General features: G+C 43.1%; 2 protein-coding genes across 4 annotated transcripts; both read left to right on the top strand.

Annotated features, from left to right (window-relative positions):
* Positions 1 to 540: 540 nt before the first annotated feature.
* Positions 541 to 12,068, top strand: CUNH11orf54 (chromosome unknown C11orf54 homolog). 3 transcript variants are annotated; one of them, XM_061343827.1, is made up of 10 exons: positions 542 to 568; positions 1,377 to 1,456; positions 3,233 to 3,356; positions 5,423 to 5,521; positions 6,582 to 6,655; positions 7,418 to 7,519; positions 8,856 to 9,032; positions 9,795 to 9,944; positions 10,786 to 10,902; positions 11,788 to 12,068. In XM_061343827.1, exons 3-10 carry the CDS (start codon positions 3,299 to 3,301, stop codon positions 11,959 to 11,961), a joined length of 951 nt encoding a protein of 316 aa, XP_061199811.1. In that variant the 5' UTR covers positions 542 to 568; positions 1,377 to 1,456; positions 3,233 to 3,298; the 3' UTR covers positions 11,962 to 12,068. The 3 variants fall into 3 exon arrangements, with proteins under 3 accessions (XP_061199813.1, XP_061199811.1, XP_061199812.1); XM_061343828.1 differs by lacking the exon at positions 542 to 568 and adding an exon at positions 913 to 941; XM_061343829.1 differs by lacking the exon at positions 1,377 to 1,456 and having other exon boundaries at positions 541 to 568.
* A 294-nt stretch (positions 12,069 to 12,362) lies between these two features.
* MED17 (mediator complex subunit 17) lies at positions 12,363 to 24,587 on the top strand. The gene is made up of 12 exons (XM_061343812.1): positions 12,363 to 12,709; positions 13,029 to 13,195; positions 13,888 to 14,107; positions 15,657 to 15,793; positions 15,894 to 15,978; positions 16,913 to 17,065; positions 17,966 to 18,096; positions 19,116 to 19,300; positions 19,855 to 19,992; positions 20,984 to 21,101; positions 22,235 to 22,394; positions 24,233 to 24,587. The coding sequence occupies exons 1-12, from the start codon at positions 12,478 to 12,480 to the stop codon at positions 24,436 to 24,438; spliced, it is 1,932 nt and encodes a 643-aa protein (XP_061199796.1). The 5' UTR covers positions 12,363 to 12,477; the 3' UTR covers positions 24,439 to 24,587.
* Positions 24,588 to 24,818: the final 231 nt, after the last annotated feature.

Consider the following 24,818-nt stretch of genomic DNA (forward strand, 5'->3'; position numbering starts at 1 on the left):
AGCAACGATCGCTCCTCCAGCACCTCAGGCTAACAAACCGCTCACTTTCCCCCACCTCGCCCACCACAACTGCACTCTGAGGCCTGCACCACGGCAGGCACTCTGTCCATGAGCACCTGCCGGGTTACCACACAGCACGGACATCCCCACCCCGCACCGACGGCCGCCACACTGCCCACTCCCGGGGTTAATCCCGGCGGGGGAGGCCGCACCCGGCCCGGCCGCGCAAACGAAGCGGTCGGCGAGCGGGCGCGACTCAATACCACGGCGGCCGCTCTTCGCGTTCACCCGTATCACCTGTTCTGCCTACTCCCGTCGCCCCAGCGCCAAGGATGGCAGCGGATAACAAACAATTCTGCCACTTACCCTTCTCACCTCACGTATTGCCGCCACAAAGGGCGCCACATGGCCGCCCGAGAGCTTAAATAGCGTCGGGCTCTCGCGAGAGCCGCGCGGGCTGGCGGGAGGAAGGGAATGGAGTGAGGGTGTCGCTATGTTGGGGGTGGCGGGACGGGCGGTCCCCGCTCGGGGCGGGCAGAGGCACCGAGCAGCTCGGGCGGCGGGCCAGGTACGTGCGGTCGGGTGCGCGGGCTGGGGATCCTCGGGCAGTGCTTTTGCAGGCTGGAGCGGTGTGGGGCGGCTCTGGCTATCTCCCCGTTCAGCCGCTCCCCGCCTGGCCCAGGGGGGGTCCCGGCTTTCCTTCAGTTCCCGCGCTCCCCGCTCAGTGCGGGACCGCTGCCCGGGGCTGCCTCTCCTTATTGCTGCGTTCCCTTGCTCCAGCGCTCCGTGCTTGCCCCTGGCTGCCCTGGCGCCCTCTCCAGGGACCCCGGTCTCGCCTGTTCTTGCCCTTCCCCAAATCCCAGCCGCTTGAGCTGTCCTGCCGCGAACGGGATCTCCTCCCGTCGCCCCAGCTGGGGAACGCAACCTCTGCGGCTGCATCTGTGCGTGTCTTGCTCTTGGTGGCATCGCTAATTTTGTCTTCTCTCACTGACTGTCATTTTCCAGTTTTCCTCTCCTCTTTCCTTCCCTTCCCATTTTGACTCATCTCCAGACTGAACATAACTCCTCCTTTCCAGCTTCTACTCTCCAGACTAGTTTTAATGCAGGTTTTCATACCCTTTCCTGCCTTAATATCATGGTTCCCGTTTCATCCGCACTCTCCCAGCCCTTGGCTACTCTTTGATGTCTGCTTTCTTCCTCAAAAAGACAGACTTTTAAAGTCTTTTTAGATGCTTGTCCTTTCCATTTTGTTGCGCCATCCCAGATCTAATAATCTTACCTGTCCCTTTACCATTTGTGCTCTTTCTTTGAAAGCCTCTATAGTAATTCAATATCACTCCATCCTTCCAAGGTGGATCGTAATTGTCTCCTTTCAGGTTCTCTGTCTCCCACACCACACAAACTCCCTTGTGAATGCTTGCTGGGGTGGATGCACTTCTGTTCTGTGTCCTTCCCCGTAAGGACTAATGTCTAGCAATCAGATCAGGTTTATTATGGTACTTCAAGCTTTTCCCACGGGCTTTCCCTCCTTTCTTGATTGTGGTGAACTGACTACAGTCCTTTAAACAGCAGGTGAGGGTCTAGGTGTTGTATCTGAGCCTACCTATGTGAACTGTGTCCAAGTCTTGCCTCTGCCTTTTGTACCACAGCAGTTCTAGCCTGTTTTCTTAGTCTGTTTCAGACTTTTTCAGCCAGTTACCTTGTCACCTCCTTTCTCTGATTGCTCTCTTTCTTGTGTCCTTGTGTGCACACTTCAAGTCTTGCAGTAGGGCTCACTCCATCTGATGGGGTTCAACCAGAGGCACCAATCCAGCCTGTTACATTCTCCACAGCCAGAGAAGGGTGGTACCAGTGGAGATGGATAAGACCAACTAAGATGAGAATTACTATACACAGATAGTTGTTTTTCTCCCTTTACCTGCTGCTTGCTACAGCAGTAACTGGGGTGGCTGAACTTAGCGCTTAAAGACTTAATGTGACTGCTCTGATCTCCCACCTCTATTTCTTTTTCTTTTCATCGGGTTTTCTTTTCCTTTGTGCAGACTTGAGAGGCCAATGGTGTAAGGAAAGTTATGATTTTTGACAGTCATAACATAGAATCATAGAATAGTTAGGGTTGGAAAGGACCTTAAGATCATCCAGTTCCAAAACCCCTGCCATGGGCAGGGACACCTCACACTAAACCATCTCACCCAAGGCTCTGTCCAGTCTGGCCTTGAACACTGCCAGGGGTGGAGCATTCACAACTTCCCCATGCAACCCATTCCAGTGCCTCACCACCCTCACAGTAAAGAACTTCCTCCTTATATATAACCTAACTAGGATTTCTTTTAAAATAGAAGCTGAAAGTATACATGAACAGCTATCTCGTATCACAGTCCTTTCTAAGTAGATCTCCTTCAGGTCTGGGATTGTAATTGGGGTTTTGGCTTTTTCCTCCAGGGCCTGAGATCTGGATAAGTGGGACCCATTTTATTTTTCTGTTGTGTGCAGCAAGCGTGTGCCTAAGGAGTTAATGATTGTTGTGGCTGGTTTATAGGTAGTGTATAATCAGCTGTTCTGCCCTAAGCTACTGGTTGGCCCTACTAGCTGACTTTGCTGCTGCAAGGCTGACTATAATATACTTCATTTGTAAAGAGGTTCCTAAAGTTATATTCAAACAAAACTTTTTGTTGCAGGCTCTGTAGCCGTACACAACCCAATACTGCAGGTCTTGCTGCTGTTGTTTTCTGTTTTGCTACTAGCCTGTTTCCTTCTGAAGAGGGAAACACATGGCTAGAACCAATTGGAGACCATGGCACAGCTAAGGTTGAAAGTTCATTATAGCCAGTGCTGGAAAAGTAAACATTAACTTAGGGAAGACCTGAGAAGGCAGCCAATGCGCTCAGAAAAGCCCAGTTTTCTTTCAAAACCAATCTGGCTCTACACTAACAAAGGACACAGATGAATCTGACCTGTCTTCATGAACTGGATTCAACATAAGGTGTGTTTTGCCTACACCCACTTGTAAGCTTGAGGGCTAGCATGTGTAACGCTCTGAAACAGCTGTAGAGCTGACAGACACCTCTTCTTCCAAAGCACGTAAGAAAATTAACGTTAATATTGAAGCTGTTAGTCTTTGCTTTGATGGCAGAACTACAATTCTACTGTTGTCTAGTCTTGTGTGAAATTGAAAAATAGGTAACATTGAAAGCAGCCTGTTTTAATCATTAAACTATTATCCTTGTTGCAGATCAGCTGCTCCTGCAGGGTGGTGGATTGTAGTTACTTCTCTGAAGAAATCAGCACCCATTAGGAAATGGCCAAAGTCGAAAGGTTTGCTTTTCATGTTCCAAGTCTGGAGGAGCTTGCGGGGGGTAAGTCATGCAGTGCATAACTTTTAACAGCATTTAATGTACTCTTCAAACTTATCTTAAAGCGCTTATCAAAACCTCTCCACAGCGAGTACATGCAGAATGTTCCTGTTCTTACATACTGAGATGTAAAAAGCACTATGTTTGTTTATGCTATTATTTCCTTAAAGCAAACATTGACTCCTCCCCAAGACCCAAATGATATTCAAGCACACAAACAGCCTTTCAAACCCTTTAAAACTGTCTGGGTATTTGCAGATTTGGGAAAGTTTTAACAGTTACAGATTGAACTCATTTACACATATGGGATCATCTGCCCTCTATGCTCCTGTATTTCTTTTTCAGGACTACCCAAAATGCAGATGACAAGATCCAGTATAGCACAACAGGTCCTCTTGCTTGAACCTGGTTGACACCTCTCCTGTAGATTGCCTTAGAACCAGGCTGCAGGAAACATTTTGTTCCGTTTTTCTTTCCAAAACCACCTCAAAATGTGCTCAGAACAGAATGGTTGAGGTTGGAAGGGATCTCTGGAGGTGACTTGGTCCAACGCACCTTCTCATTAACTTCTTTCTTTGCCCTAGTAGAAAGGCATTGTCCCTCTGGAAGTCTCTCTTGCAGCAGATGTACAAAAAGATTTGTTTCTATCAGGATTAGTCCTCAAGTTCAGTGTGGCACTCTCCCAACTGTGTCAGTTTGACATTTCCATGCTTTGAGGAAGTGTGGTCCCAGCAGTACGCTGGGTGGTTCTCAGTGCTTTTCTCACGCAGCAGCAGTCAGGCTGGGCCAATAAGCCAAGGTTGCTATAGACCTGTGGGGTCTGCAGAGAACAGCAGGTACTTGCAGTAGAACAGCTTAAAACAGGAATAGGAGAAAATGAGCCACAAAGTAGAATTTTCCTTTTTTTCCCTGAGTTTGTCCTGAGGACCTCCTGTAAGCTGTGAATTTTGTTGCTGTCCAGCTCTTGAGGAGCATTTGAGGAGTGAGTGCCCTTTTATTGTCCTTTTCCATTTGCCAGAAGGTAATGAGGTGTATTTGGGAGACCTGCCAAGTACCTTCTACTGACCCTTGTGATCAACAGCTTGGTAAATCTGCTCCCAAGAAGTAAAGTATGGCTGAAATCCTGATTAGAGAAAACAGAAAAACAGGAGAGTCCTGAGTAAATAAGGAACTGCCTGATTTGAGACAACAGACTGGGTTTTCTGTTCCTTAGTTCAAGACATCTGTCAAAGCAGACCCCCAGGCATGAAAGAACTCGGACCTTTTGACATGTTATTTGAAGCAGTGGATGTGAAGGCATTCCCACACTCAGTTAAGGTTTGGAAGTTGTTTCCAAAGAGCGCACCTGTGTAAGTCAGAATCCTCCCTGTTGCTTGAGTGACTTTGCAGGTTCTGAGCCTAAAAACATCGATATGAAGCAAAATGAAAAGTTCAAGTTTGAAGCTGTTCATTATCATCAGCACCGTTCGTTATCTGTCTTATCCGGACAGTGGCACTTGCCAGAAAAATCTCCACATGAATGTAAATGTGACAGACCCCTGACAGCAGAAGTTTCCAGAGAGCAGAGACAGCCTGAGATTATAATCAAGCTGTTGCAAACAGTCTAGTTAGTATATTTAAAGAACTGATTGTCACTTCAGCTAAAACTTTATGCCTCCTTTGCTCTTTCATGATATTTGACTGTAGTTACAACTGTTTGCTCCTGTGAAGCAAAACTACTGTTGAGTGTGGTTTAAATTTACTCATGTTACTTCACATTGTGTTGTTCCTAGTGCTACTAGGAGTAGTCAGTTATTGTATTTCAATTAAAAGATCTTTAAAATTCATAAAATGAATTAGTGTGATAGCTACACAATTATCTCTACAAGCTTTTGCTCTTCTCTGAAACTTTGATTCAGGCAACAAGTGCCTATGGACAGTAACACTTAGTGCAGTTAGGGTCAGTATAAGTCCTTTAATGTATCTTGCTGAAATAATCCCTAAACAGGTGTATTTATTATTGTTAGCAACTTGCCAAACTCTTGGTAATTTTTCATTGTCAATCATTTTGCCATTATTCTTTATCACAGTTTTGCAGAAAGGGCTGAAAGAAAACTTTGCTGATGCTCAAGTGTCTGTTGTAGACTGCCCTGATCTGACTCAGGAACCCTTCAACTTTCCTGCCAAAGGTAACCATGCGTTCCTGTCTTCCACAAAGACTTCTCCAGTTCTTTCTACCTGATCCTACTTGGTTTTGATCTTCTAAAGATGTTGGGAGAGCTTAAATTGTTTTTCAGATAAAGAGTATGCATGAGAGGAGGGCTACATTTTATTTCTGGATTTGATTCCTAGTTGATGTATGAACAAGGACAAGTCATTACCAAGTACTTGTCATAATTTTCTTAACCTATGATTGCAATGCTCACTGATTTCATAAGCTTTATTTAGTGTACTGAAGAGGTTTTGAAATTAAGTTGTTATCCTCCAGATGAAGAAATTCTTTAGGCCCATGCCAATCACTGTCTGAATATAAGGAGTTACACTTCCATGCATTTTTAAATTCCTGTTATTTGTGTATGCCAATGAACTAAACCCATCTTATTCTGAGTGGCGTTCATCTTCTCTGACATTAGCTGCGTGGAAGACAGACATGTCAGCTGTGCTACTCATCTGAGTTCCCTCTGTCATCAATGTATTGAAAGAAACATCTCCAGGAAGTGATTCATCACTTCTTAAAATGCATCCAAATAAGTGGGATGAATTGTCCCAAGAGTTGGGCATCCAGCTTTGCTGGAATTTTGCAAGTGAAGTGTCAGTGGCGGTATCTATTGTGTGGTGAGGGTGTCTTAATGGAGAGCTGGTGAATGGCAGTTGTTGCCCACTGTAATAATGTTTTCTGCTTAACAGGACGTTAATTTAATAACAGGTATTAAATTGAAACCTAATGTGAAGCATTTTATGGTTTAATGTCATAGAATCATAGAATCCTAGAATAGTTAGGGCTGGAAAGGACCTTAAGATTGTCGAGTTCCAACCCCTCTGCAGGGCACCTCACACTAAACCATGTCACCCACGGCTCTGTCCAACCTGGCCTTAGTGTAACACTTTATGTAAGCAAGCTATGGAAATAGTGTTTTCAAAGGGTTTTAAAAGCTTGAGAAAGCAGTTCTTTGGTGCGTTAGACTGCATGCTCATTGAAGATTATTAGAGAAAGTATTTTTACCAAGCTAACTGGTTGCATCTTTCCAGGAATCTGCGGGAAACCTAGGATAGCAGATGTGGGAGGTGTTCCTTACCTCATACCTGTTGTACAGAAAGAAAAAGTGAGTTTTTCCTGTGGCTGTGGGGTTTAATACTTTTGTCAAAAGAAAAGCAATATTTTGTTGAAATATAAACAAAACTAAGGACTAATGAATACAATAAAACTTACTTTCAATGATTTGATTCTGATGTGTGTTAAACATAGACTCTGTCATGAAATCTTAGTCATTGTAGCAAAAATAGCAAAAACGGTTGGAGGTTCATCTTCTCCTGCCCTCAAATACAACATAGTTTTGGAAACATACCACCTGTGATAGCAGCAATGAAAGGAACTACTAAACAAGAGGCTTGTCTGCATGTTTATATGTGGTTTGATACATGGCTGTGATCTCAAGTCACAGCCAGGATTCCCTCTAAAACCTGGCTGGTTTTGCGTTTTTCAGGCCAGCACTGGATTTGCATTACAGTCCTTTTTGAAGAATATCATGCCTCCTTTCTGAGACCTCACCCCATCTGTCTCTGTATTCCCTTCCATTTGACTTATTTTACACAAATACAAATTCCAATAAAAACAATAATTCAGGTTTGGGGTGGAATGGCAGGGGAACATACAGGCAGATTCCACCTTTCAGAAAACAAACGGACATGTACCTGATTTGTTACTACCAAATGTTGTGCTGTTCAGAAACTGTGTTCAGCCTAATTATCCAAAATACTAACGAGGGCCTTGTGAATTAAATGCATCCAGAGGTTACAGTGAACAGATTGACAATTCCTGATCAGAACACTACACCAAAAATCAAAGGAGTGTTTCTCTTTTGCAGGTTTATGATCTAAATACAGTTGCAAAGGACATAGAGCTGCCTGGAGCTTTTATTCTTGGAGCTGGAGCTGCTTCATTTAAGGTTCTTGGAGTAAACGCTGAGGTCAGTAAATGAGTGTGATAGTTCTCAATGAATTCATGGAAGTATCATAATATTAAAATACTATGATGGGTATTTCCCATTTACAACAAAACACTTAATAAACACCATTCATGCCAAAAGCACATAAAACACATTAGCGGGAATTCAAATGAAGGCCACCCAATGAGGTTCACACTATTGAGATAATAAAGCTTAATCTTTAACTTGTAATTCCCCAGGAAGCATGTGATTCATAGAACCATAGAATAGTTAGGGTTGGAAAGGACCTTAAGATCATCTAGTTCCAATCCCCCTGCCATGGGCAGGGACACCTCACACTAAACCATGGCACCCAAGGCTCTGTCCAACCTGGCCTTGAACACTGCCACGGCTGGAGCATCCACAGCTTCCTTGGGCAACCCATTCCAGTGCCTCACCACCCTAACAGGAAAGAATTTCCTCCTTATATCCAATCTAAACTTCCCCTGTTTAAGTTTTAACCCATTACCCCTTGTCCTGTCACTACAGTCCCTAATGAAGAGTCCCTCCCCAGTATCCTTATAGCCCCCCTTCAGGTACTGGAAGGCTGCTATGAGGTCTCCATGCAGTCTTCTCTTCTCCAGGCTGAACAGCCCCAACTTTCTCAGCCGATCTTCATTATACTGTGAAGAGTGCAAGAAATGTGATTTTTTGAAACTGATTGACAAAGACCTGACCAGAGGATTTAAAGAAAAGATTTAGAAATGCTTTGTCAAATTTGCTGGTAAATGCCTTTGAAATACTCCCTGGGTTTTGCCTTCTTGAATGGCTTTGTTCTACCTTGTAAATTTTAAAGATGCCACAAACAACATGGTCACCTGCAAGAGAGGTGGGAGACAAAAGCTCCTGCTGTCATAGTCTTTCCAAACGTAAACCTCTGGTTTTGCCACCTCCTTGTGATGCATTTATTGGTGGATGGGATAGTCCCCGTCAGCATTAAATTTGGGCCATTATAATAGTGGTTGTTACTGTACACTGAGAAAGCACTACAAAGAATTCCAGTGCTTACATGCAGGCCTCACATCTCAATCATTAGACTTTTTCCTTTCTTTACTAGTACCATTAATCTTCACATAACATTAAATTTAACTGTCCAGAAAAGGTAAGACTGTTTTCTGGAGTTTGCAATCATATTACAATATTAGTGCAGTTTTCTTACTAGTACAGACCTCATCCTGAGAGACAGATCTGGGTGACAGAGGACATTATTTCTTGGGATCATGGTCCAAAGCTTAAATTCCATTTATGTGGGTTCTGTTCATTTCACTGACTCTTTACATGTTCTTACTGACTTACACGGTTTGGTGTTTTTTTTCAGCTTATCCCTATTGTTCAAACTAAGAGTGAAAAAAAACCTGCTGTAAATGGGAGCTACGTTGCTCAGATAAATCCTGCAGATAAAGGCTGCCTGCTTGAGAAGTACAGCAGTAAATACACTGACTGTGAGTTTGGGCTCTTGGCCAACCTTTATGCCAGCGAAGGCCAACCTGGTAAGGTGTGTACTTGAATCAAAGGTGGCTATGCTTGTGGAGCTTTGTGGCTGAAGGGAAACTTACAATTCAATGTTCTCCTATTGTTGTGATAGTAATGTTGTCTGTGATAATAATAAAGTAGCAATTTCATAAAATGAATATCCAGATATAAGGAACTGATGTTAGTGAACAAGAGGAAGAATTGGTGGAGACGGAGAGGAGTTTGGATTTTTTATAAGTATTGGTTTACTGAACTCTTCCATCATAAATCATCCCTCCAAATCCAGTCCAATGTAGCAGTGATTTAAGGTAATGGTTGTACAATGCACTTCTGTAAATCAGCTCTGGGCAGTTGTCTGATTTTTTGGAGAAGTCCTTCCCTCAGCACAGCTAGTGCAAAGAGGTGTGGGCAGAGTCAGAAACCTGACGGCTGCATGGAAACTGAGCAGTGTTCTCCGTTCCCAAAAGTTTCTTTATAACTCTTGAGAAGAACAGAGTGGAAACCAGCTGGTGGACAGAAAGGGTTTGCTTATATCATTGTCTCATGTACGGGTGCTGGGCAGTAAGCCATTTACTCAAACACAGGCAAAGCTAGCATTGAACAGACAGGAAGGAGAGTTGGTCAGGTGCTGGAAGGATGCAAGTAGAGCAGCACTTGCAGGGAAACACATTCTCAACAAGTCCTCTTGGTTTATAAGCTTAAAAGAACTTCAGAGCAGCTTTCACAGACCTTTGCAGACTGTTGCAGCATGAGACAGCAGTGACTAATTAACTTTATTTTCCAGGTCATTGAAGTGAAAGCCAATGGAAGAACTGGGGAACTGAACTTTGTGTCTTGTTTGAGACAAATTTTAGAGAAACAGTATGGAGAAAAGCCAGTTGGGATGGGTGGTACATTTATCATTCAGAAGGGGAAAGCCAAGATTCACATTATGGTATGTTGTTCTCAATTCAGATAACTTCCTTTATCCATCAGAAAACAGATGCGTAAATCAGGGTATAACATCTTAGTGCCTTGACTTTTTTTTTCCTATTTTTAAATGGATATATAAACTGTTAGGATAAGCAGTGCATTAAAGTAAGGAGTTGATGTTGCAAAAGTATTACTCAGCCTTAATACCATCATCTTTGCTTTTGAAATCTGTGGGCACCTAAAGAACTGCAGAACTACTGTAAAATGAACTGAAATTAAATACATGAAATTGTACTTATAAGAAGCAATAGACTTATTTTTGCCAAGTAACCAAACTTCTAAAAAGTACCAGGAGGAGAATCCTCATTTCAGTAGCTCTCCTGTGCAATGAAAGAAGCAATATTCTGGTCACTTTTATTTCTAGCAGAAACACAGTATTGGCCACTGCTGAGCTGCTTTTAGTCAAGAATCAGGGACTGTAGCAATAGGACAAGGGGTGATGAGTTTAAACTTCAACAGGGGGAGTGTTAGATATAAGGAAGAAGTTCTTTACTGTGAGGGTGGTGAGGCAGTGGGACAGGTTGCCCAAAGAAGTGATAAATGCTCCATCCCTGGCAGTGCTCAAGGCCAGGTTGGACAGAGCCTTGGGTGACATTGTTTAGTGTGAGGTATCCCTGCCCGTGCCAGAAGGGTTGGAACTGGATGATCTTAAGGTCCTTTCCAACCCAAACCATTCTATGATTATACAAGAAGAAATGCGAGCAGAATTGTGGAGAGGGGAAAAGTGAGAGAAAGCTTTTAGAGAAAAGGTATCTTGATACAGGTGTCTTCCTTTCACTTACAAAGCTTTTATTTTGTTGTAGCCTCCAGAATTTTCTGCCTGTCCTCTGAATACTGATGAAGATGTGAACAACTGGCTCAAATTCTTTGAAATGAAGGCTCCGCTGATTTGTCAGCCAGTAATAGTTTCCAGAGATCCAGTGAGTCTTTCTCATTTCTGAGTGTAAACTGAGACTTGTAATGAATTTTGTCTTGGATGTGATTTTCCTTTTAAGAACAGAAGTGTGTATATACTGCATACACGTTGTATATATTGTATATACCACCTCTCCTAGAGGTGGTGTGATGAAATAGAAGCTTATCATTTCTATCACTGGACAGAGCCATGAAAATGGAATAGAGGGCTGGAGCACTTCTATGAAGACAGGCTGAGAGATCTGGGGTTGTTCAGCCTGGAGAAGAGAAGGCTCTGGGGAGACCTTAGAGCAGTCTTCCAATACCTAAAGTGAACCTATAAGAAAGATGGAGAGAAGGATTTTACAAGGGCAGGTGGGGATAGGGCAAAGGGGAATGGCTTTAAACTGAAAGAGGGTAGATTTAGATTAGATATTAGGAAGAAGTTAATCCCTGTGAGGGTGCTGAGGCTGGCACAGGGTGCTCAGAGAAGCTGTGGCTGCCCCATCCCTGGCAGTGTTCAAGGCCAGGTCTGATGGGGCTTGGAGCAACCTGCTCTGGTGGAAGGCGTCCCTGCCTGTGGCAGGGGACTGGAACTGAATGAGCTTTAAGGTCTCTTCCAACCCAAACCAGTCTGTGATGAAAAAAGTAAATTTCTGCAAGATTGACACCAGAAGTTGGGGACTTTCAGGGTTTCTAAACATTTTTCTCTCTGATGTCCTATGGTAAGGCTTTGTACAGCTCCTCTTCTTTTGTCTCATTAGTTTCACAAGCATCTTGCAAATTTTCAGTGCTTAATAATTGGAGCAGGCTCTGAGAGCTGTGGAAATCTGCACCTAGGAGAGGCTACCCCAGGACTTTTGAATACTGTTCACATGGGTATGTGTTCACGGGCCTTTCTGTGGTGACAGGGCTTTGACCTGCGTGTCGAGCACACCCACTGCTTCAGCCACCACGGGGAAGGAGGGCACTACCATCAGGACACCAGCCCCGACAGCGTGCAGTACCTGGGGTACTTCCTGCCAGCCGAGCTGCTCTTCCGCATCGACAGGCCCCAGGAGACCCACCTCATCGGGAGAGACTGAAGCTGTGGTGACAGTTGAATCTTTCTACAATACAAATGCTGATTTTTTTAAAATGCTTTTGATTATTTACAGTTATCAGAGTCAAGAATAAATATGGCAGCAGTAAAGAGATGACTTCCTCATTTTGTGAAAAAGAGAAATCTGGAGTGTATCTGCCATTGCAGTTTATGGCTGTTATGGCTCCAAGAAGGATGCAGACCTGTTAAGAGTGGGTCTGTAGAAGGGAGGGAAGGCATCCGCTCTTGTAGTGCGCCGTGTTAGTGATTCCCGGCAGAGCAGCACAGCTCCGCCGGTGCCGATAGCGACCGCCCCCTCGGGTCCGGCCCCGTCTTCTCCCGAGCGCTCTCCGGAAACAGCCGAGCCCGCCCGGCGCTGGCCACGTCCCTTCCTGAGCGTCCTCCGGAAACAGCCGAGCCCGCTCGGCGCTGGCCCCGCCCCTTCATCGCCCCGCCCCAGCTCGGCACCCGTAGTCGTCGCGGGGGTCGCGCCTGCCCCGCGGTCGGAGGTCGCAGGAAGATGGCGGGCGTGCCGGCCGTGCGCATCAGCATCGAGTCGGCGTGCGAGAAGCAGGTGCAGGAGGTGGGGCTGGATGGCAGCGAGACCTACCTCCAGCCGCTCTCCATGTCCCAGAACCTGGCGCGCCTGGCGCAGCGCATCGACTTCAGCCAGGGCTCTGGCTCCGAGGAGGACGAGCCGGGTTCGGCGGGCCGCGCCTGGGCCGAGCCCGGCGAGGCGGAGGATGAGGAAGGTGAGGGGCGGCGGGCCCAAGGCTCCCAGTCAGTCGGCCTGCGGCCTGAGCTCTCCCGCCGGGCTGTGGCTGATGCTTGGCCTGCAGCCCACTGATGCCTGGGCCTGGCGTCTTCCCGTGGGTGCCCGCGATTGGCCGTGGATCACGATATTCGTGATCGAGTCCCAGCAGATCACTGTAGTAGATGGAAAAGGGTAGATGCGGGTATCGTGCTGTTAAGTTGTATTTCATCTCTTTATGATCTCTCTGTGGTTTAAGAACAAGCCTTGCACTGTATGTTTTTAGTCTTTTGTTTCTTTTTCTTCTGTTCTGCTTTCAGGGTTGGTGAAGTTTCAGCCATCCCTCTGGCCTTGGGATTCGGTGAGGAACAACTTGCGAAGCGCCTTGACTGAGATGTGTGTGTTGTATGATGTTCTGAGCATTGTGAAGGATAAAAAATTCATGACTCTAGATCCAGTTGTGCAAGATCCCCTTCCTCCAAAACAGGTATGCTGTACCTAGTTGTATAGCTTGTGATACTAAAGGTTTTATTTCAGAGGGTATTTTTTTCATGTATGATGCATATATGGTTTAGTCAAATGTTCCCTGTGTTGTGCTGGCACAGTGCTGTATGGGTGAGGGTGAGGCTGACTGGGAGGTGAGGCTGATTGCAAAGGCATCTTTGCTGAAACTGTAATGTGACTTATGGGTGTATAAAGTGAAAGTAATGCTAAATAAGTTACTGAACATCCAGCAAAAAAAGTTATTAGTCACAGAATCATAGAAAGGTTTGTGCTGGAAAGGACCTTAAAGAGCATCCAGTTCCAGCCCTCTGCCATGGGCAGGGATGCCTCACACTAGACCATGTCATGCAAGGCTCTGTCCAGCCTGGCTGTGAGCACTGCCAGGGATGGAGCATCCACAGCTTCTCTGGGCAACCTGTTCCAGTACCTCACCACCCTCATAGTAAAGAATTCCTTCCTTATGTCTAACCAAAGCCTCCTTTGTTGAAGTTTGAACCCATTACCCCTTGTCCTGTTATTATAGTTCTTGGGGAAGAGTTCCTCTCTGGTATTCTTGTAGGCCCCCTTCAGATCCTGGAAGGCTGCTAAGATGTCAGTGTCAGTGGGCTTTCACTAACAATAGTTTTTTGAGACTTGAGGTGTGAGTGGCTTATTCTCTCTTTTTTCTGTGACTAGAATCCTCAGTTTCTACAGCTGATTTCAAAAAAGAAGTCCTTAGCTGGAGCAGCTCAAATCCTGCTGAAAGGTGCAGAAAGATTATCCAAATCAGTAGCAGAGAACCAGGAAAATAAGCGACAAAGAGACTTCAACTCTGAACTGCTGAGACTGAGACAACACTGGAAGCTGAGGAAAGTAGGAGACAAAATTCTTGGTGATCTGAGCTACAGAAGTGCAGGTAAACAAGCAGAACAAGCAGAAGAGTCTTTTGTCTAGAATGGATATTTATACTTTGTTGTTTTTTTTTACTGAAAACCAGATAGAATACCTGTAATAACATACTTTAAGACAAGTTAATTCTAATCATGAGACAAGATTGTAAGAGGAGGAAATTTGTTTTATTATCACGAAAAATCTTGTGCCATCCTCCAGCTAGAAAGTGATTTCAAAGGCTGCATAGGTTTCTAGTAAAGATTGCTTTGCAGAAACACCTCTGTATCAATAATAGTTGATCAGTTGACAGGTAGACCTTGTAATCATAGAATCATAGAATAGTTTGGGTTGGAAAGGACCTTAAGATCATCAAGTTCCAACCCCCCTGCCATCTTTGGGTTTTATCTGCGTTTGGCCTGTAAAGCACTTAAAAAAATAAAAAGAGGAGTATGTTGCATTTTCCTGGGAACAAAGATCATAGAATCATGGAATATGTTCAGTTGGAAGGGACTTACAAGGATCATCGTGTCTTAGGTAGTCCTACTGGGACTACCTACATCTAAACTATATGACTAAAGAGTGTCATTGAAGGTAGTAATTTAAGTCTGCCCTCTTTCATTTTAAAACCATTCTCCCTTATCCTGTCCCTGTCCTATCCCTTTGGCCCTTGTCAAACGTCCAGCTTTCCAGCTTTAGGCACTCGAGCCGTTCTAAGGTCTCCCCAGAGCCTTCTCTTCTCAAGGCTGAACAAGCCCAGCTATCTGAGCCTGCCTCCTTAGCAGAGCTGCTCCAGCCCTCTGAGCATCTTTGTGGCCTCCTCTGGACTTGCTTCAACAGGTCCATGTACTTTGTATTTTGGGGGCCCAAGAGGACAGAGGACTGCAGGTGGGGTTTCATGAACTGAATAGAAGGGTAGAATCACCTCCCTCGAGCTGCTGGTCAGAATACAGCCCACCATGTGGTTTTCTTTCTTGACTGCAAGCGCATGCTGCCTGCTCCTGTTGAATTTCTCATCAGCCAACACTACCAAGTCTTTCTCCTCAGGGCTGCTCTCAGTCTGTTCTCTGCCCAGCCGGTATTTGTATTTGGGATTGCCTGGACCCAGGTGTAGGACCATGCACTTAGCTTGGTCGAACTTCATGAGGTTGGCATTGGCCCACCTTGCAAGCATGTCAGGGTCCTTCTGGATGGCATTCCTTCCCTCCAGCGTATCAACCGAACCACACAGCTTGATGTCATCAGCAAACTTGCTGAGGGTGCATCAGTCCCACTGTCCATATTATCAACAATGATTTTAAACAGCACTGGTCCCAGTACCAAGCCATGCAGAATGCCACTTGTCATTGTTCTCCACTTGGACATCAAGCCATTGACCATAACTCTTTTTGAGTGTGGTCATCCAGCTAATTCTTTATCCACCGAGTGCTCCATCCATTGAATCCATGTCTCTGAAGCGCAACTATGGAGTTTTCATAGAATCATAATATATAGTCTTACAAAACAGAGGTATGAACTTCATTGTTTACAGAAGATGCTTTATACAGAGTGTGTATGTTCTTGTCTTTCCTTCTTAGGTTCCCTTTTCCTTCATCATGGCACATTTGAGGTAATAAAGAACACTGACATTGACCTGGATAAAAAGATACCTGAAGATTACTGTCCTTTGGATGTTCAAATTCCAAGTGATTTAGAGGGATCAGCCTATATCAAGGTTTGCCAGAGAGACTTTAATAATGTATTTTGGTTTTGTTTTGGTATTTGTGTGCTTGCAACAAAGGGCAAACATCAAATAATGTTCATTTTTCACCCAGGTTTCTATTCAGAAACAAGCTCCAGACATTGGTGACCTTGGGACAGTCAACCTCTTTAAAAGACCCATGCTAAAACCAAAACCAGGTATAACTAGCTGTATGTTTGTTTTCAAGAAATGGGATTGTGTATGGTGTTTATTTGAAAATCTTAGCATATAGCTGAAACAAAATTACTAGGATTGTATTTTAAGTATTTTGGAGCACCTTTTGTTAGGCATTGGAAGTTAGAGCACAAAACCAAAAGCAAACCGAGGTATTGTGTTTCAGCCAGTTACATCCCATTAGTTCAACAGAACTGAATGTCTGATTGTTCACTTTTAACTTTGGCCAAAATGTAGAATTTGTTTCTGTGCCTCATTTGTTTTATCTGAATCTGAAACTCTGCTGGCATTATGTGCACTTGTTACCAGTAGCTCACTTGGTAGGTGAGCATTGAGCCATTTGCTGTGTACCCTTATTGAAAGCTGTATATTTATGGGGTTAAAATTTCATCCTTTACTTTTCAGGATTAAAAGAACTGACAGAGGTTTATTTCACAATGGTCTGTGACACAGATACTTGTGCTTTCTTGACCATAAGACAGGATGCTATACTGTATACATGTTTCATATGGTATTGAGGGTACAGCACAGAGCTTATGTGCTTAACCAGACCAGAATCTTCCAAGAATTTGGGCCCTATAACTCCTACGAAGGCGTGTACATGCCCTTACCATTATTTGGTGGTTCACTGTAGAGTGAGTTTAATAAAGCTAGAGGTATCATTGAAAGTAAATTGCAACATAAACAGAGCTCACAAAAGGTCTGGAAATGTAATGGGCAGTTCCAGTTGGGAGCTGCAATTCACAGTATACATATGTGTAAGGTAGCACTAATGCATTTTGCTGCTCCATTTGGACAGAAGCTACTGACTACCTTACCTTAGCAATTACTCATAGCTACTGAAGTGTCTGGTATCTGAACAAAAAGGTAGCTTTTTCTTACGCTTTTCTTCTGCAAATACTGGTTTATATTTCTCAGGCTCTCCCCACTGGCAGACGAAGTTGGAGGCTGCACAGAATGTTCTTTTATGTAAAGAAATCTTTGCCCAGCTCTCACGAGAAGCTGTTCAAATTAAATCCCAGATTCCTCACATTGTTGTGAAAAATCAGATCATCTCCCAGCCTTTCCCAGGTAGGAAACTTTGTGAGACTTCTTAACCTGTTAGTTGCTTAAACATGAACTGAAATTCTGATTGATGAGACCGCTTTAAATGCTCTGCTCTTAATGACAACAAAAAAATGAACCTTATTTTTTCAAAGGTTTTGAAAAACCAGAATTTCCCAGAATTGGAATTTTGGTTGCTAGTTGTAGAAGCATCCAATTAGTTCACTTTGGTTTGTAATTTACTCACATTTTATTGTGTGGAGTTTGGATTGTTTTGTGATTGGTTTTTGTCAGTAGCACTTAAAAGCTATCAACTGTATTACAGGGAGGGGGTGAGCAGGCGGCTGTGTGGTGCTGGATTTAAACTACAACATGTGTGCATGTAACAGTTTGGAGCTGTGCATAAATCAGTGCTGCTGGATTGGGTGCAGGTGGAATTTAAGACTTGAGTTAATGGGTCTTCAAAAGAAGAGAGGCCAATACTTTTCAGTGAGGATAATGTAAACAGCATGAAGGTGGCTCAGAGTTGGCTGGTGAATCTCCTGTTCTTACAAGGGGTATACAGCTGATGATATCAGGTGAAGAATATGTTTCTGGATTGCTTCAAATTTATAGGATGGTAAATCATTCCTTCTTTGGGAAGGAATAGGGTCCTGAAGACAACTCTTTTTGTTTGGGGTTGAGTCATAGAAATTGATAAATCTACCTAGTAGTGAGTAGTTGACCTGTCAACAGTTCAGTCAGTGGCAAGTCTTACTTGCCTTTGTTGCTGTGCGCTCCGACATCATTCTTTGATTTTCTAATTATGGTGAATACTGGTTGTAGAAATACTGATTATAATACATGGAGAAAAGCAGTTGTCAGTAGCCTCCTTGAAAATTGTCTGTGTCCTTATTTGTATTGTGTTTTTTAATCTGCTTTGTACAGGTTTACAGTTGTCTATTTCTCTGTGTCACTCTTCCAACGACAAAAAGTCACAAAAGTCTGTTTCTGAGAAACAGAATCCTGATGATCATCTTTATGTTCTGGAACATAATTTGCATCAGCTTATCAGAGAGGTAATGCATTTATGGTCAAGTACTGAAGAGGTTTGGGGCTTTTGTAGTCTTCTACATGGCATGCAGCCCTGTTATAACAATAGGGTGCCACTAGAGGCCAGTCGCTTTCTATCCATTGGTGTGAGGCAACATCCTGTTCAGTTCTAGTGTGGAGAGGTAGTTAGGGAGTTCCAGTTAATGCTTTCATGGAATGTCGGTTCCTTACTTAACCTCAGGCCTGGTATTCCATTCAGAAAAGCTATGCAAGGTTTTACCAGTACAGCTCATCAGTTTCCCTTTTTCCTTTGTGTCTAATCGGTGCTTGTCGAGTACTTTAAGTGAGCATCTGTTCAGCCCCTGCTTCCATCAAGGAAGAACAATCAATTACCATAATAACTCTGCTTCTTTTGAGGTCCACTTCTCTGCTTCAGTGTCTTAGATTCAGAAGGATGTGGGGTAGGAGGTTGAGCTTGCATCTGTTCAGGAAAGGAGCATTATCTTAGATGCAGTTGTGAAACCATGTTCCAGAGAGTGTTCATGTCCTTAGAGGCATAAGTCATGCAGTCATGTGGACTAGTCCAGTGTTCCAAGCACTGAACTGGGTTTCCTGAGCCCAGTGCCCATCTCTGTGAGTTTCCTTTCTTAACTTGGAACCAGATGTTAATTTTTTGTACCCCTTTTTATTTCTAAAATACTTCCTTTATTTTTGTTTGACCATCCTGTCTGTCTCCAGAGATGTGTATGAGGCAGACTTACTAGTAGGAGCTACTGCCATACTACCAAGTCTTTGTTAGCTAGCACATGTTTTTAAAAATCACTTCCCATAAGGTTTGAAAGAGATGCATAGACAGGGGAAGCAAAGTATGAGTAGAAAGCTGCTTTAAAGTGCTGTCAAATTTATAAAGTAAAAAAGTTGCACTTTTGGAAAATATGTATATGTAAAACACCTGACATTAAGCAGCATATTATAGTATATATATTACTTCTTGCAGATACGTCATTTGGGCACTTCCTTTTATAACGTTTTTTGTTTGTTGCAGTGTCACAAGCAAACCCTGAGCTCAACAGTGATGCCACATCCAGCTAGTGCACCTTTTGGCCATAAGAGAATGAGACTTGCAGGACCCCAGGCTTTTGATAAAAATGATATCAGTTCTTTACAGTCAAATGAAGGCCTTCTGGAAAAGATAATAAAGCAGGCAAAGCACATCTTTCTGAGACGCAGGTAGGTCACAAGCTGTTCTTGTTACAATTAAATGTGCCATCATGTAGAATACAATTGATCTTTTTTCAGTGTTCTTAGAACTAGCAGCTACTTCCTTCACTGTTAAAATAATCTATTTTTAAGTACTAAGAACCAATAACACATCAGGAAATACGAGCAATAAGCAGTTGGCTAGTAAAAAAGAAAAGGAATGGGGTTTCGTAGAGATCTCTGTGACAGCTCTGACAGCTGCTGATAATTGTCCCTACTTTTCTGAAGCTGCATAAATCTTTTTTAGTATTCTTTCCTGTGCAGTAGCTCATTCTAAGTAATACCACTTCAATACTGCTGCTGAGTGTATGTGACATGTACCAAGTAAACAGGTGTTCCATTAGCACCAAAGTGGTGCTGAAACAGAACTTTGTTTCACGTGGCTTATTAAGTTTCCCTTTTTATCTTTTTGATGTGCCACCAAAAGAAAACCTGACAAACTAATAAACTCCTCGCTTCGTTTAATCCAAATAAGAGCTCAGGCTGTCTAGATTACTGTACATGATTATGTCTTTATCTTCTAGAACTGCTCGAACCATAGACAGTCTGGCCAGCCGTATTGAGGATCCCCAGATTCAGGCCCACTGGTCCAATATAAATGATGTTTATGAATCCAGTGTTAAAGTTCTTATAACTTCTCAAGGATACGAACAAATATGCAAGTATGTATGAAAGTGCCCATGTTTTTCTAGTTGTAGAAGCATGCAGCAGTGTCAGAGTGTGTTCAAGTTGGGTTTTACAGCTTTAGATTCTCTTCAGGCAGACAAGTAGGAACCCCTTATTTCTGTGTGTTTGGTTTTGAGTTGTGGGGGAGCAGCCACCTTAAGAAAATCTTCACCCATTTTAAACTTTAATGAAGAAACTTAAGTCGTTAACCAGTACATTTCCCTTTCAAAGTGGGAATTGACAGTGAAACTGGCTGTTTAAGGGAGGGGGGGTTGCTTTGTATAGAGATAGACGAATATACAGTATCTTTGTACGTGCTGGATTCTGAACTTCCAGTCTGGTCATGGACAGCTAGTCAGTGCTCAGTCCTAGCTCTGTTGCACAGGTACTGAAATGTGGAACTTAGGTAATTCATATGCCAGAAATGAATGCATGCTGACTAGCAGTGAATGATCCAGTGTGTTCACAGTGGATGACCCAGCCGTTCTTATTACTTTTTCTACTTTGAGCTTTTCTACTTTGACCCAGCTGTTTTTTCTACTTTTCTACAGTCCTTTCTGGCTGTGTACACACTGTGGAGCAGACTGTGGTCATTGGTGTAATTTGCAGTCTTACTTTCAGAGTACCTGAGCTGCCCAAGTCTTGGCTGTAGTTTAGAACAAGCCCCAAGTACGCACCATTTTCCTCTGCTCCCCTGCAAGGAAACTTGAGCACAGTGCCATGCAGGAGCTGTGAGGCACCTCAGGAGGTTCCTTGACCTAAGGAAGCAGTGGACCAGGTCTGGGAACGCACCACAGAAGGTGTTCCCTGCAGTAGAGGGAGCTGTCACGAGGGGTAAAACTGAAATGTTTGGAGTTGCAGTCTTATTCCATAGGCTTTGCACTATGCTCATCTTAGAGTTGTCTGGAGGAGTTCTGTGCTCTTAGTTCCCTGTTTTCTTAAGGAAATGTAATGCATTTTGAACAAACATGCATCTTGTCTTCAAAGATCCATTCAACTGCAGCTGAACATTGGAGTTGAACAAATCAGAGTTGTGCATAGAGATGGAAGAGTTATTACACTGTCCCATCAAGAGCAGGAACTGCAGGATTTCCTTTTATCTCAGGTAGATTCATCTTCCTTTCTTGTAATGTTCGGGAAACAGTAGAAGTTAGAGTCTTACCTTTATCTGTGTAGAAAGGCTTTATTCAAAGTTAGTGGAAGTAGGAAGGTGAATGACTGAATTTTTCAGTATGTTTGTATAGAGTCTTTAGCAAGTGAAACTAAAATACAATGCCAGGTTTTACTAAGGTCAGTAGTAATAATAATTTTTCTCCTCCCATTTAAAATACATTTTTTAATGCTGTTCATCATGGGAACGCTTAAGATTTTTGCTTACTTCAGAACAAGTCAGTGAGAGTCATAGCAGACAATAAGGTACTCAATATATGAAACTTACTGCAACCAAGACCTGTCTAGAGATCTTAAGGAGCCCACAATTACTGTGGTTTCAGCATTGTCTTGTTAATGTTCACTTTGCATCAGCCATTACTAAATCAGCTGATATTTGAATGAACTGTGTTTTCTTAATTGCTTAGAGCAAGCTGCTGGTTTTAGTCAGAAGTGACAGTGTCCTTGCTATGCATTATAAATAGTCAAAGTACAGGTCTTTAATAACAGCGGTTGGCCTGTTGCAGTTAGTGAAACTCCACGACACAGAAAACAAGTTGAAACAGATTCTGCTGGAGGTATCTTTTTGGTGAAGTGTTTTCAGACTTGTTCACAGAGAGCTGCTGAACAGTGCTAGCTGTTTCTTTGTTACAAGCATTAAGTCATGATACAGAAAAATCTTAGCATTTAAACTTCTAAGCTGTTAAAGCTCAATGCTTCCACTTGAGCATTAGTGGGAATAATCATGCCCCTGTGAACCACAACTTTTCTTTCCCAGAGTGTGCTGTGAGAATAATCTCACAGATTTTATATATTTTTCCAGCAGAAGTCTCATTTCCATTCCAAGAAAGAATTATTTCCAAGCCCTGTTCGTATCACTTGAATTAGTCCTTGAGACCTAAATAAAGGCTTTTGTAACTTGAAAGCAATAAATAAATTGCAGAAGCCCATATAGCTGTGAAAGAGAGATCTAACTGCATAGTGTGCTTAATAGTGTGCAGAAGAAAAGAAGTTTGGTAAAACCAGGAAGCAGTTATTTCTGTGGTGTGCAAATACTGACCAGAAGATGAACCTCTTGTTACCTTTCAGATGTCACAGCACCAGGTCCATGCAGTTCAGCAACTTGCAAAAGTTATGGGATGGCATGTGCTGAGTTTCAGTAATCATGTTGGTCTGGGGCCGGTGGAGAGCATTGGCAATGCATCAGCAATAACTGTAGCATCACCAAATGGAGACTATGCCATTTCAGGTAGTGTCTTCTCTTGCAAATGTATGGAAAATCTTAACATTAAGCGAATTCTACAGGGTTTGTATGTCTTTTTCTGAGAGAGTCTCTAGAATTTCATTGAATAATGTAAATTTATAGCAAAATATTCTAGAAACAATCTCTTTTGTGTATGCAGTTGACACCTAAATAGAATCAATACTTTGCTCAGCCATGTAATATAAACCTGATTTAGTTTACAAAGGCTTGAAACTATTTCTTAGAATTAGCATTGAAAAGCCAGATTACAGAAACCATCAAGATCATGAAAGAAGGGAACAAGGCAAACAACACCATCACAAGTGTGGACTTAATGAAAACAAATTTTGGTCTCTTCAGGGACCTTCTTGGAAGCATCCTATGGAATACCATCCTATGGGATGGAGAGAAAAGGGGTCCGAGAGAGTTGGTTCTTTTTTTTCCTAAGTATCACATCTTTCAAGTTCAAGAATGGTCATTTCTTGGTGCAGGAAGTTGTGCAAAGGTGACCAAAGATCTGTGTGTATGAACAGGGAGCTCATGACTAAACTCATGGCATAAAAAGGAAGCTGCAAGTGATTATAAGCAGGACCAGTTGATCTGAAAGATTAGACTGTCCAAACATGCATTGATGGGGATAGGAAGGCTGAAGCCCATCTGGAGTTGAATCTAGTGGGTGACATAGAGAAGAACTTCAACAGATAGGTCAGCAGCAAAAGGAAGACTAGGGGAAATACGGGCTTGCTGGTAAATGGGGAGGGGACCTGGTGGCACAGGACATGGAGGAGGCTAAGGTACACAGTGTCTTCTTTGCTTTCATCTTAAGACTGGCCTTCAGGCATCCCAGGTCCCTGAGACCCATGGGAAATTTTGGAGCAAAGAGGGCATACACAAGTTCATGGGACCAGGTGGAATGTATCCATGAGTGCTGAGGGAGGCAGCTTATGTCACTGTAAGGCTGTTCTTGGTGACCTTTGAAAGGTCATGGTGATCAGGAATGATTCCCAAGGACTGGAAGAAGGTAAGTGTCACATCCTGTATTTAAGAAGGAGAATCTGGGGAAGTAGTTTGGTCAGCCTCACTGCAATTACTAGGGAGACGTGGCAAAAGCCAGTCCCATGAGCAGTTTACAAACTGTTAAGGAAAAGGTGATGATAATGATGGGGAGTAATCACCATTGATTTATGAAGGAGAGATTATGTTCAATCAGCCTGATAGTCATCTCTTTGTGTAAGGTTGGCTTGGTAAGTGAGGGAAGAGCTAAGTGTTATCTCCCTAACTGCTTATTTAAAACACAAACACAGACACACACCACCACCCAACATCACAGCACAAAAACCCATCCAAGCCAAGAGAACACCACCACCCTACACTAGTCTTGTGGAATTTTGTGATTAAAAGCAACAACTGTCCTCAGTGACTCCATCCACATTTGATGTAAATCCACTAGAAACAATATTGTTTTGGTCACGATTTTCAACAGAATGCTGGGAATACATCCAAGGTAAGATTTGGCCAAAAAGCCCTTTGCCCTTCCTAGCATCATTAGGGAAAAATAATGCTTTTGTAAGCTGTAGTTGTATGTGGGTTATGTCAGATGTTTCTGTGGTGTGCTCTAACCAGAACGTGCAGTGCTAAAGCAACAAAATCAGAGCAAAATGGGAGACCAGAAGGAGAAAATTCAAAGAGACAACATTAATAATAATTAAAACATAATTTCCCTTGTTTGCTTTCAGCATGTCTGTAATTGAGCAGGAGTAATGTGTAGCATATGTGAGGAAGGATATTTAATATGAGGAATTCTTACAGTATAAAAATGCTCACACAATCCCTGTTCGTTACAGTGCGTAATGGCCCAGAAAGTGGCAGCAAAGTTATGGTTCAGTTTCCACGGAGTCAGTGCAAGGACCTTCCCAAAGGCGATGTGCTGCAGGACAGCAAGTGGAATCATCTTCGAGGGCCCTTCAAGGAAGTGCAGTGGAATAAAATGGAAGGGCGGAACTTTGTCTATAAAATGGAACTCCTCATGGCTGCCCTGACTCCGTGTTAATAATCCATCTGCGGCTTGGAATCTTCACTGAGCTGCATACAATCACTGCTGAGCAGCAAAGGGAAATGGGAGCTATAACACAATGCGAGAAAGCAAACCCAAATGTATTTCCTGTACAGATACGTTCATTGTACTGTTTCTAATAAAACTTTTTTAATAACTTCTGGGGAAGTTCCTTTCAGCTCCTTCTTTGCAGATTGCTCCATCTGAAGTAGAGCTGGGTCACTGATGTATTTTTCTTTTATTAAATCAGTTCAGTAGTTGTTTGCTATATGAAAGTGTCTGCTCAGAGTCATTCCCTTCTCTCTCATGCTCCTACTTTTCTCAATAGATCTTTTTGTAAGTGTTACTGAGAGACAAAAATGACTAGAATGGAATTG

Source organism: Neopsephotus bourkii, unplaced genomic scaffold (assembly GCF_033783945.1).
Source record: "Neopsephotus bourkii isolate Nb327-2 ecotype Australia unplaced genomic scaffold, CSIRO-AGI_Nbou_v1 NB_1825, whole genome shotgun sequence".
Taxonomy (NCBI): domain Eukaryota; kingdom Metazoa; phylum Chordata; class Aves; order Psittaciformes; family Psittacidae; genus Neopsephotus; species Neopsephotus bourkii.